Source organism: Bos mutus, chromosome 25 (genome assembly GCF_027580195.1).
Source record: "Bos mutus isolate GX-2022 chromosome 25, NWIPB_WYAK_1.1, whole genome shotgun sequence".
Taxonomy (NCBI): domain Eukaryota; kingdom Metazoa; phylum Chordata; class Mammalia; order Artiodactyla; family Bovidae; genus Bos; species Bos mutus.
In genome coordinates this window covers 6,285,000-6,304,712 of record NC_091641.1, presented here as the reverse complement: position 1 = coordinate 6,304,712, position 19,713 = coordinate 6,285,000, and the positions used below count along the sequence as shown (strand labels likewise).

Below are 19,713 nucleotides of genomic sequence, written 5' to 3'. Positions count from 1 at the left end.
GTGTGTGTCTGAGGCCTACCTTGAGGGCTGCTGAGAGGTGGGAACAGAGGCTGGGGCACCTCTGCACAGGGTGGCAGTGCTGGGCAACCCGGAGCCTGGTGAAGGCCTCAGCTGGACGCTCAGCCCCACTCTGCACGGCCTTGGGCCTGGAGGCACTCCTGGGAACTCACACTCAGGAGGAGACCCTCTTCCTGGAGAAGCAGAGCGTCTCACTGGGAGTGCGGCTGGTCTGGCCAGGCACAGGGCTCCCCTGGAGAATGGACGCTTTCCCTGGGGCGGGGGCGGTGGGGTTGGCTCTCCCATCTGGCTGGACGTTTGGATTAAAAACCCCAGTGCTGAGACAGTGGCTTCTGCCTGGGCCCTTGGCCTCACAAAACCACAGGGTGGATTTAGAGACAGGGGTCCCTGGATGAGAGCTGTCTGCCGCTGGGGGCCCTGCCCTGGCACTACTCTGACCTGTGGGTGGGAGCAGCCCTCAGAGGCCCCTGGGAGCCTGGGGTGCAGCACTTTGGGGAGCCTGGAACCGCCCTTGGGGTCAGGGTTCAGCACCGCCGTCCTTTTGAGCTTAGAATGGAAAAAGAGCTAGAAATCCAGCCTGTCTCCCAAGTCCCATCCTGCAAATAAGCGAACAGGCCTCCGAGAGGGCGGGCTTGCCCGTGGTCAGCTCATTCCCGCCCCCAGCTCCCGGCTCGGTCCCGCCCTGAGTGGTCTCTTCAGTCTTGGAACGTGAGAGAAGGTGTGGCAAAGAGAGTGGCTCCTTCCAGACCCCCAGAGACATTTCTTTACCGCTGGCTCCTGGCTGCGTGGTAATGGCCCTTGGCCGCCTTTAAAGAGTTCAGATATTGTCTGCCTCCGTGCAGCTTGAAGCCAGGCCTGTGGAGGTCTGGGCTTGCTGGTGACGGTGGTGACGATTTAATCGATATCGTGGACAATTACGCATACAGAGTAAATGACACAATTGACTACTCTGTGCTCTGAGTCATTTAAAAAGAAGTCACGTTGCAGGAGAGGATTCGGGCAGCCTCAGACCTGAAGCGCAGGCCCTGCTGTTGTTTGTCCAGGTCAGGACGGAGCTGTGGGTGGAGGTGAGCAGAGGAGATGGCTCCACTGGATGGACTCCCCGGACACTCACTGGCCTTCTCTGGCAGCTGCCCCAGGGGTCTGGGGGCCGTGAGGCCACCCTGCCTAGCGAGCAGGCTCCTCAGGAGGGCAGCTCCTGTTCCAGGAAGGCCACAGTCCCAGGCCCACCCGGGGACACCACTGCTTCGGGCCCTAGTGCCCGGAGCTCTTCCGACTCAGCGGCGGGGAATCAAGAGTGCCCTGTAAGCCGGATGCCCAGCCTGGGGCCAGAAGGCCTCCGTCATCCCGGAGGGAGGACCCAGGCGCCTCAGGGCTCCAGGGGGAGGCGGCGAACAGCTGCATCCCTTCCCTGTTCTCTCCGCTGTCGGGCGAAGCGAAACACAGAGTCCCCATGGTGCTGACCCAGCGCCCGCTCCGTCCACGCTGAGCTGACGGTGGCCGCGGCCCTGGGCTCCAGCGGACGGCGCTCTGAGTGGGTTCCCGAGCCCCGGGCGGGAGCTGCTTTCCAGCGGGGGTGCTGTGGTTTCCCTTTCCTGGGAGTGGGTCTCAGCCCTGCCCCAGCCCCATGGGGGTGCTGGGCGAGGGTGCGGAGCCCCCTTCGAGAGAGGCGGCTATGGGAGAGTGGGGAGCCAAGCGCCCCGCTCCCGTCTGCAGCCCTCCCATCCCTCCGATCCATCCACTGTCGCCCGTTTCCCAGGCCTGGCCACCCTCCTGCTATGGCTCCTCCAGCCCGGGCAGCCCTTCCTGACCCTGAACACGCTGCCTGTCTCAGGCCTCCGTTCCTGACCCGCCGCGCCCGGGTCTCCGGCTCCCCTGCCCACCAGTGCGTCTGCGCTCACAGGCCTCCGTGGGCAGCAGGTGACCAGGCTCCTTCCCTCCCACTGCAGCCATGAAGTCCGGCGGCACACAGCTCAAGCTCATCATGACCTTCCAGAACTACGGGCAGGCGCTGTTCAAACCCATGAAGTAAGTGCCGGGGCAGGGGGCGAGGGTCGTGAGGTTGCGTCTCAGCCGCTCAGCCCTGGTCTCCTCACCAGAAGGCAGCCAGGCTCTATGTGCATGGGCTCAGCTGTGCCCGTGAAGCTTTATTTCTGAAGCTAGCACGTCAGCTGATTTGACCCCTGATCCCTATTCCAGATAAAATAGAAACTGTGCTCCCAAAATCAAAAGGAAGCACTCAGTGGCATCTGAAAATTGTGGGGACGGTGGAGAAGGGACGTTTGGAAGGCAGACAGCCCCAGAGACTCAGCACGTGCATCTGTGGCCTGTGGTGTCCACCCTGGCGGTCCCGGGGCTTGGGTGTCTCCCGTGGGCTGTTCGGTTAGTTTCACATGGGCCATTTCTGTCCTGACGAGAGGGTTCATCGTGTTTAAAGCACAGGTTGCACCCCCAGGGGCCCATGAGGCCACTCTGTCAGTGTGGAAAGGAGTCCACGTTTCCTGTGGACTCGGGGAGACCGCTGGCCGACCGCTGCTCTATGACTGTGACGACCACCTGGGCTCACATGCCCCGTGCTCAGGAAGGGTGATGTGGGCTTCACGTGGGTCCCTCGGGCCCTGGAGGAGACGGAACTCCCTGGCACCGCGGGCACCTGCGTGCCCTCTCAGGCTGGAGCTTGAGTAGAGGGGCCCCTTCAGGCCCTTGATACCTCGGCGATGTGCTGGGGAGGAGGATGCTCTGGGCAGGGGCAGGCTCCTACACTCACTGCTGGCCCAGTGACCAGTGGGCCTGGCCCTCCCTGGCAGTCACAGGAATCCAGGACAAGAACCAAAACCCACCACGTCCTTGTCACCCCCTCAGCTGCACTTTGGGGCACAGGCCTCTCATCTCCAAGATGCATCAAACACAGTCCAGCAGATCAACCCCAGGTGTGCGCAGAGCCGCGGGGTGGGGAGGGGGGGCACGCCTGGCCCTGGAGGGCAGGAGTCCAGTGGTGCGGGCAGGGCAGCCTCTGCAGGGGCCCCGGGGCTCGGGGCTTTGTGTTGCTGGGACTCTGGCGGCCCACCAGGGCGGTGGCTCTGGGCTCCGCACCTTGGCTTGGGGTGGGGGTAGGGGCTCTCGGGGGACTGTCCCGGGTCAGTCCTCACCTTGGGCGTCCAGCCGTGCTGTGCGTGCAGGTGCCTTGGGGCCACGCCCGTGTTGAGGGCTTGCACACTGTGGTTTGGTGCTCAAGCATCTCTGTGGGTTAGAGGACACGCCACTGTTGTCATTGTTCTGCCACGTAAAGATGCGGGAACCAGGGCTTGGCAAGGCGGTGCAGACCACCCAAGGCTGACCCAGACTCTGGAGCCTCCCAAGGCCAGGGCGCCCAGCCTTGAGCCCCTCTCGGCCTCCCCAGCCTCCCCCTACCGCGAGGTGACCGTCACCTCTGTGGTCACAGGAGGCGTGAGTGGCAGCCTCTGTGCCCTGGCAGCGGGGGCAGCCAGGCTCCGGAGGCCGCTTGGAAAGGCTGCAGAGTTCACACCTGCCCTGAACTCTCTGCCCTCAGCCTGTGTGTCCTGGGAAGGACGTCAAAGTTCCTGTCGGAAGGCTGCGCACGGAGGGACAGCCTAGGGTGTGGCCCGTGTCCCATGGGCTGAGGCTGAGGCCGGGCTGAAGCGTGGAAACGGTGGGGAACCCCCCGGGGGCCGGGGAGGCTGAGGCCGGAGGACGGGTGTGCGCACGGCCAGCCTCCCTGCACGCTGCACTCCCGGGCAGCTGGCCCTGGCCGCAGGGCAGGCTCTGCTAGGCTCACGCTGCTGACCTCATGCGCTGGCCAGCCCTCCTGCCACCCTGGCTGGCCTGGCCCAAGCCGACCCTGGCTCTGGGCTCTGACCCACCCCAAATCCGGCATCCGCTGAGGTCTGGTCACTGGCAGCCGCCACCCTCCCGATGACCCTGGGGCACACCGTTCCTGCCCCTGCGGCCGTGTTCTGAGCAGGAAAGCAGCTGTGGTTTCTGACCATAGCATTAAGAAAATAAATATATGATTAATAATTCCCTTAAAAAAAAAAAAACCAACTTTCTTCTGTGAGCTCGTAATAGCTCTGCAAGCTGAATGTTCTGAATTAATCAGGTGGTAGTTTTTCTCTGAGATCCTGAAGGACGTGTGCTGAGAGGACCCAGACAGGAGCGGTCCTGGGGCGGGAGGGGAGCCTGGCAGGGCTGCAGGCTGCGGTCCCCGTGGTGTGAGGGGGCCACTCATGGTCTAATGGGTATATTTTAATAGACGTTGAAAAATGGATAACTAGCACGTTGGTCTGTCAGTTGCTGGATAGTCTTGCTTTTAGTGTTAGAGTAAGATGTTTTAACACCTTTATCCACATACAATTCGCATAGATCGCAATTCAGCCACTTGGAGTCTGTCACCCAGTAGCTCTCAGCACATTCACAGAACTGTGCGGCCGTCCCCACAGTGTTGAACTGATCCGTTACTCCGGAAAGAAACCTTGTGAAGAGCTGCCCTTCCTCCAGGCCTGGACACCACTAGTCTGCTTCCCGTCTCCGTGGACTTGCCCATCCTGGGATTTCACGTGGACAGCGTCAGTCACTGTTGGCCTCTGCATCTGCTTCTCTCGCAGAGCGCTGGGTGTTCAGGGTGCCCACGGCGTGGCGCGTACCTGAGCCTCCTTCCTTTCTGTGGCTGAACACTGGACAACGCTGCCTGGTGTGAGCGGCCGCGTTTTACTCGACTTAGTTCCTTTCTGCGGCTGAACACTGGACAACGCTGCCTGGTGTGAGCGGCCGCGTTTTACTCGACTTAGTTCCTTTTTGCGGCTGAACACTGGACAACGCTGCCTGGTGTGAGTGGCCACGTTTTACTCGACTTAGTTCCTTTCTGTGGCTGAACACTGGACAACGCTGCCTGGTGTGAGCGGCCACGTTTTACTCGACTTAGTTCCTTTCTGCGGCTGAACACTGGACAACGCTGCCTGGTGTGAGCGGCCGCGTTTTACTCGACTTAGTTGCTTTACTTTACTCTTGCCTGTCAACGGGTATTTGCCTCAGCTCCGCTTCTCGAGTGCATGGGCGGCGTCGTGTGAGCATCTGTGTACAGGCCTCCACCTCTTTGGGTGAAGCTTGGGAGTGGCACTGCCGGGTCCAGAATAACGGTGCGGCTGCTGAGAAGCTGCAGCCGCCTCTCCCGGCGGCCACCCTCCCCAGCGATCTCTGCAGGCTCCGCAGCCCTTGTCTGTATGGTCCCTGTTGATCCTCACCATCCTGGTGGGGGGTGGGCCGTGTCTCTCTGCGGTTGTGACTCACAGTTCTCTCCGGACTGATGACTGCGAGCATCATCTCACGTCCTTGTTGGCCATTTGGATCTTCTTTGGAGAAGCGTCTGTTCAGGTCTTTGCCGCTTTCTGTTCAGTTGGTCGTCTTTCCGTTAGTAAGTTGCGAGAATTCTTATTTGGGTTCAAGGCCCTCATCACACACGGGAGTCTTCTGAGGCACAGGGTTCTCGTTTGGAGGACGTTGGATCCGACTATCATGTTGCTGCCGCTCGTGCTCTGGTGCGGTATTTAAATTTTAACGTCAGAAGAAGTCCATGCTAGCTCGCAGTGGTGCCGGTGACGTGTGTGCCTAGATGGAAGCCCTGGTGTGTCCGCAGAGACAGGAGGCCTGGCAAGGCCATGCATGTGTGACCTCCAGTAAGTTCCTTCCCTCCCAGGGACTCAGTTTACCCAAATGTCAACAAGGGCATTGTAGGCAAAGGACTGAGGTCTAAACTCTATTGGACTGGCTTTAGGAGACAGGGCACCACGTTTATGAAAGGAAGCCGGGAGGGTTGGTGGTTTGGCGAGGCCGGGCGAGACTACACAGATAAGCCAGAGTGTACATCAGATTTCACCATGCTTCTTAGAAAGGAAGCTTCCAGGCCTGCTCATGACACTGGCTGTGACCACCTCCCGGCATAAATGTATATTCAGCCACCGCACTCACACCGAGCCCAGCCCGGCCTCCTGCCAGGCTCAGGGGCAGGCTTGACTCAGGCCTGGTGCTCCTGCCTCTGAGGGCCTTGACCATGGGGTGCGGGGCCTGGTGCTCAGGCCTGGTCTGCAGGACGGATTGGGGAAGGAGGGCTGAACACGCGTGTGAACGTCAAGTGGGCATCACCCCAGGCCAGGAGTCCAGCCTGGAGGGGGGTGACACATTCTAGGACTGGGTGGCCTCTGCAGGCTGGAGGACCAGGGCCACTGTGTGGAGGACTACCATGTGGCTTTCTAAACTGAGATTAACTTAAACGAGATGAAGTTGCAGCCTAGTCTTTCGCCACACCTGGGCCATCAGGGGTTGCACGTGGCTGGTGGTGCCATGTTGGACATGCCCAGAGTCACAGAAAGTTCCCTGGGACAGAGCTTGTGGGGAGATGAGGCCAGGCAGCTGGAGAGAGGCAGGGGCCAGGCCCTGGCGGGCATCTGGACTGGATATGATCTCTTCCCGTGCTGTGCAGGGACAGAGCTGGGAGGGCGGGAGGGCTCCCCGGGAACAAGAGGTGAGGTGTGGGGTGAGGACGGGGACAAGCCTGGGTCCTAGAGACTCGTCGGGGCAGGGGGAGGCAGATGCCCTGGGCCCAGGGACAGACTTGCTGGGGCCGAGAGAGTGAAGGCTTCCGGCCTGGGGGACAGTGGCCAGGGGGCCCTGTCAGGGGTGTCCAGGCGGGCCAGGAGCATGGGGCAGGGCTGCATCGCGGAGGGCATCCTTTCTGTAAGACCTTGCAGCCCCCATGCCATCTCTGGGCTGCAGTCGCCTTCTGCTGCTTGAGGCTGGACAACAGGAAGCTTTGGGTCCCGGCCCTTCTGGGACTTATCTGTCTTCAACCAGTGAGGCCGTGGGTTCGTACTGGTGGGGGTCTGGGAGCCACTGCAGCCCCCTCCCCAGGTCCATCCTTCCTGACTGTCTGGGTGTCCTGAGGTTTTCAGTTTTGAGTTGTAGGCATTAGAAGGATGACAACGATTGAGTGAGCTGTTTAGGGTGCACAGCTGGACGCAGGCTGCAGACCCAGCTGCAGCTGTGCTTCTGCTCAGGTCGCTGGCCAGCAGAGACTCATCACTCCCCGCAGCCTGGCGAGGCTGCTTTGAAATCCCTGTCTCCACCAAAACAGCCGGGTGACCACCTGAGAGTTTGAAACCCAGAGCTACCACGCCCTCTGTGCTGCGTGTGGTTTGGGATCCAAAGCATGTTCAGATGCAGGGAGGGAAGGGAAGCACACGTCCCCCAGGTCGCTTTGAGGCAAGAATAACTCCAACAGCAAGGCGACACCCCCGGGACAGACGGGCCTGCTGCTGGAACTCTGCAGACCCAGCCTTGCTCGCAAACCAGAAGAGAAAGAGAAAAGCCCCGTGGGCCAGGCTCAGGGAATCTGAAATGTGTCATTTCAAGTCTGGCTTAACGAGCACCTGTCATCCAAGGCTCGGGAGCTGGGGGGACAGTGGGAGGTGCCCCCAAGGAAGGCCCCAACCTGGCCTGGAGGCAGGTGGGGCTGAGGTCGTAGGTCCAGGAAAGGGCACCACGCCAGGCCTCATGGGCCAGACAGAGAGGCCACTGTTGCCTGTAGCCGTGGTTGTAGACAGGCAGGCTGAAACTCAGAGTGGCCGGGGACATGCCCGAGGGCACCAGCCAGCAGGAGGTGGAGCTGGAAAGACCACTGAGAGTGAGCGTCACTCAGTCGTGTCCAACTCTTTAGGGCCCCGTGGACTATACAGTCCATGGGATTTTCCAGGGCAGAATACTAGAGTAGGCGGCCATTCCCTTCTCCAGGGGATCTTCCCAACCCAGGGATCGAACCCAGGTCTCCTGCATTGCAGGTGGATTCTTTACCAGCTGAGCCACCAGGAAAGCCAGTGTGATGGAGTGGCCACTGCATGGTCCCTATTCAGATCTCAAAGCAGTGGCCACTGTGATCTTTGACGTCACTAACATGTAGGTTCCTTCCTGGCTCCTTAAGTGTAGTACAGTTCGATTGTAACCCCACCTGTCCACACCATGTGGGCATCGGGGCTGTCGTGGGGAGCCGTTACCGCCCGGGCCATGTGGGCATCGGGGCTGCCATAGGGAGCTGTTACCGCCCGGGCCGCTCAAGGCATCGGGAAGCTTTTCTCGCTCCAGAGTCGGAGACCACGGTGCCGCCTCCCCAAAAGCTCCAGAGGGTCCCTCCTGCCTTTTCCCTCCTGAGTGTGGCGTCGAGTCTCGGCTCTGTGCCGTGGCCACATCACCCGTGTTTCCACCTCCATTCACGCGGCCTGTCCCGTGCATCCCAGTCCAGACCACCCTCTTCTTATGAGGACGTCGGGCACTGGATTCAGGACCAGCCCGATCCACGGGATCTTTTCCTAGTGAATCCCGTCTGCCACGTCCCTATTTCCGAGCAAGGCCACAGTTACAGGCTGGGTTGGGACTTGAGAAGACGGCGCAGCCCTCTCCCACACACAGGTGAGCCGAGCTCTGTGCTCACACTGCTGCCCGCATTGGTTTCCTCTGTATGTTGGACAGCGGGGTGATTAGATCAAGGGCGAATGTCGTCAGTGCTCGTAAAACGCACCACAGCTTTAGCTTTACCAACGCTTCGAGTTCCCCACTGTCCCAACTTCTCAAAATATAGATTTGCATTGACTGGAGCGTTCATACAGAAATGCAGATGGTAAGCAGATCTTTGCAGCACAGGCAAGTAACCAGGTGCCCAGGTGCCCAGATCAGGAACAACAGGCAGCCCCCGGGCTCCTGTGACTCCTGCAGTTTCCGCCTCCCAGGGTGACCCCTGCCTTCCCGTTCCTGACACGGGAATCCTCACTGCCTTGCCCCCCTCCCTTGCTGCCGGTGGGTCCGTGAAATGCCTCCCCCAGTGCCCAGGCTGGATGCCAGTGCCCGTGATGGTGGTACACGCAGAGCCTGGACTGCTCACAGGCGGTGAACGACTTGCCCGCCTGGACCAGGCCAGGCCTAACCCGAGTCTGGCCCGTGGAGCTCACTCCCTGCGTTTGCGGGCAGCAGCTCCCCTCTGTCCTGCCCTGGGTGCCTTGGTCTGGAAGAAGCCCTGTGGAGCCTGGCAGGGGAGGCATGTTGCTGCAGGCCCTGCAGGGACACACGCCCGCCGCTGCCCGCCGCGCGCTCCTTGTTCATGCTGCAGCTTGGTCTCTGTGAGGCTGCTGCGCTGGGCCAGGGTTTCCCGCTCCAGGGCCCACGCCCTCCCCGTCTCGAGCTCGTCAGGGTTCTACAGCCTCCACTCCGGCCGGCAGAGGCAGGGACCCTGTCACTGATACATCAGGTGGTTTTATTTTTATCACCAGCTCTCCTTCAAGGAGGAGGAAATTGAGGCTCCAAGGTCTAAATGTGAATCGGGAGTGGGCGGCCGGCCAGGCCTTGCTGGGGCCCGAGGGTCTGAGACGTCAGGTCCCTGCCTGTGGGGCACAGCTTGGCAGGGAGCCTGGACCCGGGGTCTCTGCTGGGGGTGGGGGGCGCCCATACCGCCCGCTCCTCAGGCGCCACGCATGAGGAGACTCTAGGTGTGCAGGCTCCTGTTACGAAGGAGAGGGTGTGTGCGCTCGAGAGCATGCGCGTGCGAGCCCCTCCCAGAGAATCCGGCCCTGAGCAGCTGTCAGGAGGCCCGAGGGGCACACACAGGCAGCCGCAGAAGCAGTGCAGGCGGGAGGCCGCCTCTCGTTGGAGCTCAGCCTCCCCGCCCCCAGGCCGCGCTGTGCTCTGCCGGCCTGGCCGCCCTGCCTCAGCAGGCCGCTGGCACCCGGGTCCCCTTCCTGCATTTACCCCGGGGAGGCCCAGCCCCTGCCCTGAATGCCAGGCTGCCCGGAGCCCTGCGGTTTATCCGCAGCCTCAGTTGACCCCCATTGAGCCCTGGGTGCGGTGCTGTGGGGCTGCTATGTGACCTGTCCAGTGTCCCCGGGAAGCTGAGTCCAAGCGGAGGGCCCGCCCCGGGCCGCCCCACGGGTCCTAGTGGCTGGTCCAGCCCTTGTGCTGGGCGCTGCCATCCACGGGCTCGAGGGCCCGGGGCGACATCACTCCAGCTCCACTCACGCCTGCTGGCTCGCTGTGGGCCCAGACTGCGTAACTCAGGTGACGACAGGGGTCCACTGTCTTCTCCTGCTCCCACTGGGAATTTGGAGTGATTATTAAATCTGTAACCGTTGCAGGGAGGTTGGCAGGGAAGTAGCTACACAGAAAAAGCTTACCACAGCCTGCCGAGAGTGTGGTTCTGGCCCAGCCCCGCGTCGCCCCCGTCGAGCAGGTGGGGGCCGTGCTGTCTCCCAGGCCCCCAGCTCCTTCAGGACGCCCGCCCTCATGGGCCATGACACGTTTCCTTGGGAGCTTCTGGAAAAGATTATCCCCTTTGTTCAAATCAAAGCGTCAAGTCATTCTTTCCGAAAACACCCTCCTGCACAGCAGGAGAGAGTCTCTTTGTGCTTCTCTCTGGTGTTCGGGTCTCGGCTCTGCTCCCTGGGGGTCGTCGCTGTGCTGTTGTGAAAGGGGCAGAAGATGAAAAGGAGAAAAGAAACTCCGGTCACAGTTCCCTCGTGCTGGGAAAGAGGCCACATTGGGGGTCTCAAGAGTCGTTTGATCAGCTAGTTGTTTTTTATGCCCCAAAAGGAAATATTGCAGACCCGAGCTCTTAAAAAGCCTTAAGAATGAGCCAGAATCTATTCCCTATGCTGGGGAGGAAGAACAACATCACAGCAGTCACCTTGGTGCTAAATACTTACTCCACAGTGTAGTAGATTAGGGGCATCTTTTCTTACCTTGAATAAAAAGATGAGGAACAGGGGCTTAAATACAGAAAGCAAAGAACTGGGGGCCTGTGTGCACGGTTGCCGGGGATAGCACTCATTTCCACTCTAATTCTGTTCCTTAGTCACATCCTCAAACCCCAGACGAGCTGGCAGAACAGTATTTAGAGCAGAGTAGAGCTTCCACTTCCAAGCAAACCTACCCCCCATCCCCACCCCTTTGCTTTGGAAAGTGAGTGTCACTACAGCTCCTTTTAATGGAAGCGATGTCAGGCACGCTTTACAGTTACAGACCTTTGAACTGTTTTCAGATTGGTTTGCATGAAATCCACCTTAAGACACTTGAGTGTCTTATGAGTTAATTATTTTACCCAACCACGAGTGAGCGTCTTGTCCCGTGTCCCACTTTGAAGAGCTATCTGTTGGAGACCCTGGGAGGGGAGCGGGGATTGGCGGGGGTGAAAGCCCCTTGGGACCCCTGAGGGCGGCCAGTCAGCGCTGGTCCCTGACACTCCGGCCGCGTGGCCTGCGGGGGGCCAGCTGCTCTGTGCCTGACTCCCGTCCTCGGGTTGGTCATCCTGAGGCCCGCGGCCTCCAGGAAAATCCTCCCGACAGGGAGATAGGATGGTAGGAGTGGAGCGCGGATGCCCGAGGTTCTGAGTAAGACAAGTGCGTTCTCCCAAACAGACCCCCACCCCCACAGGGGCCAGAATTAGCAGGAGCTTCTGAGGGAGCGACCTGCCCGCCCGCCCCAAGCATCTGCCACTGAAAACCTGATATTAAACAGCTTAATATATCTCCTTAATGACAAGGTGGCTGCCTTCTGCTGTGTGAGTGGCAGGGAGGCTCGGGACAGGAAGGCTGGTTTCTGCTCCCTCGCCCACCTGGTGCGTCTGGCAAGAAGCAAGGTCTCCCCATGGGCTTTGCCCCCATCGGGAGGCGGAGCCTCGTCCCCGAGGCGGCCTCTGCCCCAGGGCACCACCTGGTCAGCAGCAGGGTCTTCACGGAAGTGGCGGGGTCAGGGCCCGAGGTCGAGGCGGTCACCTGGACTCCTGAGCAGACTTGCCGTGCAGTTGTGTGTGTCCTTTGGAGACGAGAAACCAGAGGAGGGATGTGGTGACGGAGGCCGACCTGGGACCCAAGAAAGCCGGGCGGCCCGGAGCGGTTCCACCCCGGAGACACCTAGGTGGGGCCGGGCGGGCCGGAGCGCTCCACACCCCCGAGAGAGCCAGGTGGGGCCAGGGCGGTCTGCGCCCCCGAGAAACCTAGACGAGGCCGGAGCGGTCCGCGCCCCCGAGAGAGCCAGACAGGGCCAGGGTGGTCCGCGCCCCCGGAGACACCTAGATGGGGCCGGGCGGGCCGGAGCGCTCCACACCCCCGAGAGAGCCAGGCGGGGCCAGGGCGGTCCGCGCCCCCGAGAAACCTAGATGGGGCAGGGGTGGTCCGCGCCCCCGAGAAACCTAGACGGGGCCTGGGCGGTCCGCACCCCCGAGAGAGCCAGACGGGGCCAGGGCGCTCCGCAACCCCGAGAGAGCCAGGCGGGGCCGGAGCGGTCCGCGTCCCCGAGAGAGCCAGGCGGGGCCAGGGCGGTCCGCGCCCCCGAGAAACCTAGATGGGGCAGGGTCAGTCTCCGCCCCCAAGAAACCTAGATGGGGCTGGGGCGGTCCCCACCCCCGAGAAAGCTAGAAGTCTTGGACGGGGCAGAGCGGTCCACGCTCCCAAAGTGGAACGGGGCTGGAGTGATCCGCACCGCAGTCCATGGTGGGCTGTGACCTACCCAGGCCCTGGTTTTGGGTCCTGGTCCCCAGAACTGCAGGACACGGACCCCCCTCCCCGTGGCCCCAGCGCCTGAAAGGAAGAGGGGGCCTCCCCAGAGGCGGTGGGGAGACAGGAGCTGCTGGGCTCTGCGGTCTGTGGCCTCCCCCCACCCTGCCACCTCACCCGGAAGGGGATCCAGTCAGACTGCCTGCCCGTGAGCCCTGACCGTGCGAGCCTGTGGGCACAGCCCTGGCAGCAGCGCCGGGCACTGGAGAGTTCTGCGGAGGCGGAGCTGTCGTTTGCTCAACAACCACAGAAGGGACTCGGGGGCGGGGGAGGCCCGCGGGAGCCCCGTGCTGTCTGTGCCCCGGGCGAGTGGGCCCTGCAGGGGCGGCTCCCTGCCCTGGGATGCCGTGTCCCCTCCCGACTGCAGACTGCAGACCCCTCTGCCTGGGCCTCAGCTTCCGGCCTGAGTTCAGGCACTCGGGGCCCTCAGCGCAGACGGGACATAGGAAGGCCGTGTGACAGCTGTGTGTGCCCTGAGCGGTTGCACAGTGCTCTTTTTCCAGAGTTTGACCTGACGATTAGCTGCCTTCTCTCCTGCTCACCGCGTGGGAGTGCGTGGCCCCGTCCCACTCTGCACGGGCTGGCGGGGTGGGGCCGGGGGCCGTGGGGCTTTGCTCCCCCTGCAGGCATCCCCCCTGAGCCATCGCACCTGCCACACTTCAGAGGGCATCAGGGGCGCATCCGCTCCGGCAGCCTGGTGGGGGCGGCAGCCAGGGTGGGCCTGGGTGGGCAGAGCTTCCCGGCCAGTGTTCCTCCCAGATGTCCAGTGCAGAGGGGCCCCCTCCGCCCAGTGCAGCCCCAGCCTCCGTCTTAGGCCGGGGCCCCGTGGGCTGAAGCAGGGCCTCGGACCCAGCGCTGGGCCCTGCACTGGGGCCCCTCTGTTCGCGAGCTGGACCCCCTCACTGTGTCCTTGTCTACAGGGTGGGGGACACTTCACGTCACAACCCAGGGAGTGTGCACACAGAAAGCGCTCAGCAGGGCACTCTGCTCGGAGGAAGAGCCAGTTAGATGTTGGCTTTTGTTCCTTCACAGATTTTGGTCATAAGCTGCCAATTTACTCTATTTTTAACCAAAGCAAAAGTTCTCTGTTTTCCCACAAGTTGAGGAAGGCTGAGATGCTGACGGTAACAGTGGGAATAGTCAGGGGGCTGCTCCTCTGCAGAGGGGACGGTGGTCCGGCAGCAGCTCTGGGGGGGCACCACAGTGAAGCCCTGTGGGGGCTGGGGCAGCACCTCGCAGAGACTAGATGCACCTCCTGGGAGGCACGTCCTCCCCTGGGAGCCAGGACCTTTCTTGGGGACATGGGGACGGTTTTTGCTGCCAACCCTCTGGGGCTGTGGCCCCTTCTCCTCTGTGAGCAGACACCTGACCAAGTGGCTGGAGGCCAGCACCCTCGAGCCTCACTGTGCCGGGAGGTGGTTCTGATCCTGGTAGATTCTGATTTTCAGGCCCCACAACTAGAGCCGTGTCTGACTTTGGGAGCCCAAAAGAAAGCCTCTGACTGGGTCAGACACGCAGTTCCTGGCCAGGGCCTGCCATTTCCAGCTGTGTGTTTCTGCAGACGACCTGTGTCATTAAAACAAGGACAGGGGATGTCCCTGGCAGTTGAGTGGTTAGGACTCCATGCTCCCAGGGAAGGGGGTTCGATCCCTGCTTGGGGAACTAAGATCCCATCTGCCTCTCAGCCCCAAATCAAAAACGACCAGAAAACAGGGACAAGGATCAGAGCCTTGCGAGGCTGCCCCAGGATGAATCGTGCAGCCCAAGGAGGGCCCGCGAGGCTTCTGTGGAAACAGAGGCGCCTTCTCTCAGAACCTTCTGCGTCATTTCTTAAAAGTGTGGTGGTTTCAGCATGACCAGTTCTGGAGGAGACAGACTGGATTGCACAACCTTTCCAAGGTTGCTAAACCCCGGTGCCCTTTGTGCTGCTGTGGTGTTGCCAGAGATTCTGCATTCGCTTCCTGGTGCTGCTGTAGAAAGCGATATAGGGCCAGATTCAGACTGAAATTGAAGAAAGTAGGGAAAACCACTAGACCATTCAGGTATGACCTAAATCAAATCCCTTATGATTATACAGTGGAAGTGAGAAATAGATTTAAGGGCCTAGATCTGATAGATAGAGTGCCTGATGAACTATGGACTGAGGTTCATGACATTGTACAGGAGACAGGGATCAAGACCATCCCCATGGAAAAGAAATGCAAAAAAGCAAAATGGCTGTCTGGGGAGGCCTTACAAATAGCTGTGAAAAGAAGAGAAGAGAAAAGCAAAGAAGAAAAGGAAAGATATAAGCATCTGAATGCAGAGTTCCAAAGAATAGCAAAGAGAGATAAGAAAGCCTTTTTCAGCGATCAATGCAAAGAAATAGAGGAAAACAACAGAATGGGAAAGACTAGGGATCTCTTCAAGAAAATCAGAGATACCAAAGGAACATTTCATGCAAAGATGGGCTCGATAAAGGACAGAAATGGTATGGACCTAACAGAAGCAGAAGATATTAAGAAGAGATGGCAAGAATACACAGAAGAACTGTACAAAAAAGATCTTCATGACCCAGATAATCACGATGGTGTGATCACTGACCTAGAGCCAGACATCCTGGAATGTGAAGTCAAGTGGGCCTTAGAAAGCATCACTACGAACAAAGCTAGTGGAGGTGATGGAATTCCAGTTGAGCTATTCCAAATGCTGAAAGATGATGCTGTGAAAGTGCTGCACTCAATATGCCAGCAAATTTGGAAAACTCAGCAGTGGCCACAGGACTGGAAAAGGTCAGTTTTCATTCTAATCCCAAAGAAAGGCAATGCCAAAGAATGCTCAAACTACCACACAATTGCACTCATCTCACACGCTAGTAAAGTAATGCTCAAAATTCTCCAAGCCAGGCTTCAGCAATACGTGAACCGTGAACTTCCTGATGTTCAAGCTGGTTTTAGAAAAGGCAGAGGAACCAGAGATCAAATTGCCAACATCCGCTGGATCATGGAAAAAGCAAGAGAGTTCCAGAAAAACATCTATTTCTGCTTTATTGACTATGCCAAAGCCTTTCACTGTGTGGATCACAATCAACTGTGGAAAATTCTGAAAGAGATGGGAATACCAGACCACCTGATCTACCTCTTGAGAAATTTGTATGCAGGTCAGGAAGCAACAGTTAGAACTGGACATAGACCAACAGACTGGTTCCAAATAGGAAAAGGAGTACATCAAGGCTGTATATTGTCACCCTGCTTATTTAACTTCTACGCAGAGTACATCATGAGAAATGCTGGACTGGAAGAAACACAAGCTGGAATCAAGATTGCCGGGAGAAATATCAATAACCTCAGATATGCAGATGACACCACCCTTATGGCAGAAAGTGAAGAGGAACTCAAAAGCCTCTTGATGAAAGTGAAAGTGGAGAGTGAAAAAGTTGGCTTAAAGCTCAACATTCAGAAAACGAAGATCATGGCATCCGGTCCCACCACTTCATGGGAAATAGATGGGGAAACAATGGAAACAGTGTCAGACTTTATTTTGGGGGGCTCCCAAATCACTGCAGATGGTGACTGCAGCCATGAAATGAAAAGATGCTTACTCCTTGGAAGGAAAGTTATCACCAACCTAGATAGCATATTCCAAAGCAGAGACATTACTTTGCCAACAAAGGTTCGTCTAGTCAAGGCTGTGGTTTTTCCCGTGGTCATGTATGGATGTGAGAGTTGGACTGTGAAGAAGGCTGAGCACCGAAGAATTGATGCTTTTGAACTGTGGTGTTGGAGAAGACTCGAGAGTCCCTTGGACTGCAAGGAGATCCAACCAGTCCATTCTGAAGGAGATCAGCCCTGGGTGTTCTTTGGAAGGACTGATGCTAAAGCTGAAACTCCAGTACTTTGGCCACCTCATGCAAAGAGTTGACTCATTGGAAAAGACTCTGATGCTGGGAGGGATTGGGGGCAGGAGGAGAAGGGGACGACAGAGGATGAGATGGCTGGATGGCATTGCTGACTCGATGGACATGAGTCTGAGTGAACTCCAGGAGTTGGTGATGGACAGGGAGGCCTAGTGTGCTGCTATTCATGGGGTCGCAGAGTCGGACATGACTGAGCGACTGATCTGATCTGAACGCCACACAGCCCTAGTCTCTTATGGTTCTGGAGGTCTGAATGTGAAATGGATCTGTGGGCTTCCAGAGACTCTGGAGGGAGTTGGCTTTCTGCTGAGGGATGCTGGAGAAGGCAACAGATCCCCTCCCAGAGCCTCTGTCTTCAAAGCCGTCGGTGTTGCCTCTCCTGCCTTCAAGTCTCCCTGCGCCTCCCTCTTTTAAGGACACTTTTGATGATGTTGGGTCCATGGAGATAATCTAGGATAATCTCTGCATCTCAAGATCCTTAACTAGATCACATATGCAGAGTTCCTCTTTCCATTTAAGGTAGTATATTCATAGGTTCTAGGGATTTCAATCACAGATTTCCTGGGGGAGGTCAGCATAGTAGTCAGTCTCACTTTAGTCTGAACAACCACAATCGGGTATTATTGTGCTTTCTTCTGAGCTCAGGGAAGTCCCTCTAAAGGAAGGGGCTTGGCTGTGGTCCTCTGCAGAGGCAGGAGAGAGGGGCACGCATGCGGCCCCCAGAACACTGGCTGGGTTTCACAGGCCTGGGGTTTGAAGGTATCGGGGTGCCCTGCAGAGTCTGCTGTCTGGTGGCCTTGGGGCTTCTGAGCCAGGAGGCATGTGACATTCTAAGGCCTCCTCATTTCCACCAGCTTCTGCCTGTCTGCCCCTTCTCACCCCAGTCACCACTGCCAAGGCCCTCTTTCACTCCAGCGGCCACCTAAGCCCATGGTTTGCCTTATTCCCCAGTTGCTGACCAAGAAGTCAGCCTTAAAGCTTTTCATTTCTCTGCTGCGCAGGCCCCAGGCCAGGGTGCCAGGCTGACCTCCGAGGTAGTGTGGGGACTCCAGGTGCTGACTGCTGTCCGTGGGGGTGGGCCCCGGGAGGCTCCTCTGGCCCCTGGTCCCAGGTCCCTTAGCAGAGGAGGACCGCACACCTGAACTCCAGGGAACGCTGATCTCCACCCCCCACTCAGGGTGAGGCCCGGGTGCCCAGCCAGCCCCCACTCCGACAGCACCTCCTGTTCACATCCGCATGCCCCCCTTCCGAGGAAAAGGCCTGTGATGGGCCTCGCCCCACGACCCCCTCCCACACCTGAAGGAAGGAGAAGCTGCCAGGCGACCTGGTTCAGCTGAGTTCACTCTCCCGCCCAGTGCACTGGGCTCAGTACTTTTCCAAAGCACCTGCTGCTCCCCAGCGCAACCCAGGAAGTGGCAGAAGAGTGGGCAGACAGGCGAGGAAAGAAGTCCTATTCTCCCCAGAGGGGCCAGTGCCCTGGGCCCGGCTTCCCACGGACACTCCCAGGTCGTGCCCGGCTCAGCAGCGGGGCCCTGGACACGCCAGCATCCACCACCCACCCTCCACACACACGCACAGCCCTGAACCCTGCGATGTCCTCTCAGGCTTGGGCTGCTGGAACGGGCATCCAACAGTGGGTAAGCAGAGCTGCCTTCCTGTGGATGGCCCAGGGACGGAGGTCACCGGAAAACCCCGAGGTGGGAGATGGGAAGGAACAAGGAACTGTTCTGGAACCTGGTCACAGAGCCTCCAGGAAGTGTCTGGTCTTCTCCCAGAGCCGCAGGCTCAGAGCCACCTGCGTTGCAGGTGACCTCACTGGGGTGAGCCAAGGTCAAGGAGAGGGGACAAAGGCTAAAGCGGTGGTGGTGGTGGCGACTGAGGTCGGATGCCCTGCTGAACCGCGCCGGGCTGCGGAGGGCAGTGCAGGCCGCTCTCAGCAGAGTTCGTGACCGCAGCCCTGGAGCGGGCTGGGGAGGGCAGTGCAGGCCGCTCTCAGCCGAGTTGGTGGCCGCAGCCCTGGAGCGGGGTGGGGGGCCCCGGGGCGGGGTCTGAGGGCCCACTGCAGCCCATGTTTGTAAAGGGCTCTGTTTGGAGGGCTCTGCGCCACAGGCTGGCAGTGAGTTCTGACGTACTTTCCAACAAAAATAATTCTTAATTCCACAACAGACTGAAAAAATAAAAGGCCAGGGACGTGTGGGGTGGGGTTTGCAGGCGACTGGAAGACGCCGCCTCTCGGAGGGGGCCGTCCTGGGGTCTGCATGCTCCAGGCACACAGAGGGTCTGCAGAAAAGAAACCTGGTATAATCTGCACCACCCCGTTTCCAGTTAAACTCTGGAGAACCAGTGCTGTGTAGACAATGCTCGGCTCAACCAGGGACTTGAGTCAGCCACCACTGTCAGCCTCAGAAATGCCCAGCCCGCCAGCAGCTGCAGACACAGGGCCGTGGGCGGCTTCCAGTAAGGGAGCCGTGCTTATTTGGTTTGAACCACAGCATCTTCTGAAAAAAACTGGCTTGCCAGCATTTAAAATCAGGATATTCCACCAAGAAACGCGGACTCAGTCTCCATGAAGTCTCAGGATCTTCGCTAGTGTGGCCCTCCCTTCCGCTGGGCGCCCTGCAGCCTGCGCCCCGCGTGCCAGCCCCCTCCAGGGTCTGTGACGGAGAAAGCCGCGCCTGGGGACGAGGAGGCCTGCGCCTGGGCCATCAGCAGCCATCCCGGGGGTGCCCTGTGCGGCTCACAAGGGGCCCGGGGCAAGGCCAGGCCGCCCCAGCCAGAGTCCTGTCCTGGCCAGTGTCCCCCTGCCGGAACTGTGGGCAGTGGTCTGTTGCCAGTCACAGGCTGGTTCCTGGAAAGGCTGATTCAGGTGACATTCAGGGAAGCGAGGAGGAAGGGGTGTGTCCTGCCAGGCGCTCTGAGAGCACAGGGAGCAAGGGGCCACCAGTGGGCTTGCGCCCTGCCGGCCTGAGCCTCACATCCTGAGGGTGGCCGTGTGGTCCCAGCACCTGCGCGCGTGTGGCTGGCAGTGCTGTCGGCCGGCACGGGCGTCGGACGCTCCAGGGGCTCTGGCTGAGCCCTGCTGCGTACTGGGGAGGAAGGCCTCGGACAGGGGAGCAGGCTGGGAAGCGTCACCTGGAAAATGCGCTGCGTCTCCTGGGCTGGCGCATTCCAGCCCCACCTCGGCCTCCGCCCTGAGGGGAG

The 19,713-nt window shown here is 59.5% G+C and overlaps 1 protein-coding gene across 1 annotated transcript in view; it reads left to right on the top strand.

Annotated features, from left to right (window-relative positions):
• Positions 1–19,713, top strand: part of FAM20C (FAM20C golgi associated secretory pathway kinase) — a 34,128-nt gene that overhangs the window by 4,894 nt on the left and 9,521 nt on the right. The window contains exon 3 of the mRNA XM_070362438.1: positions 1,968–2,046. Coding sequence (XP_070218539.1) covers positions 1,968–2,046 — 79 coding nt within the window. The remainder of the gene's footprint in view (positions 1–1,967; positions 2,047–19,713) is intronic.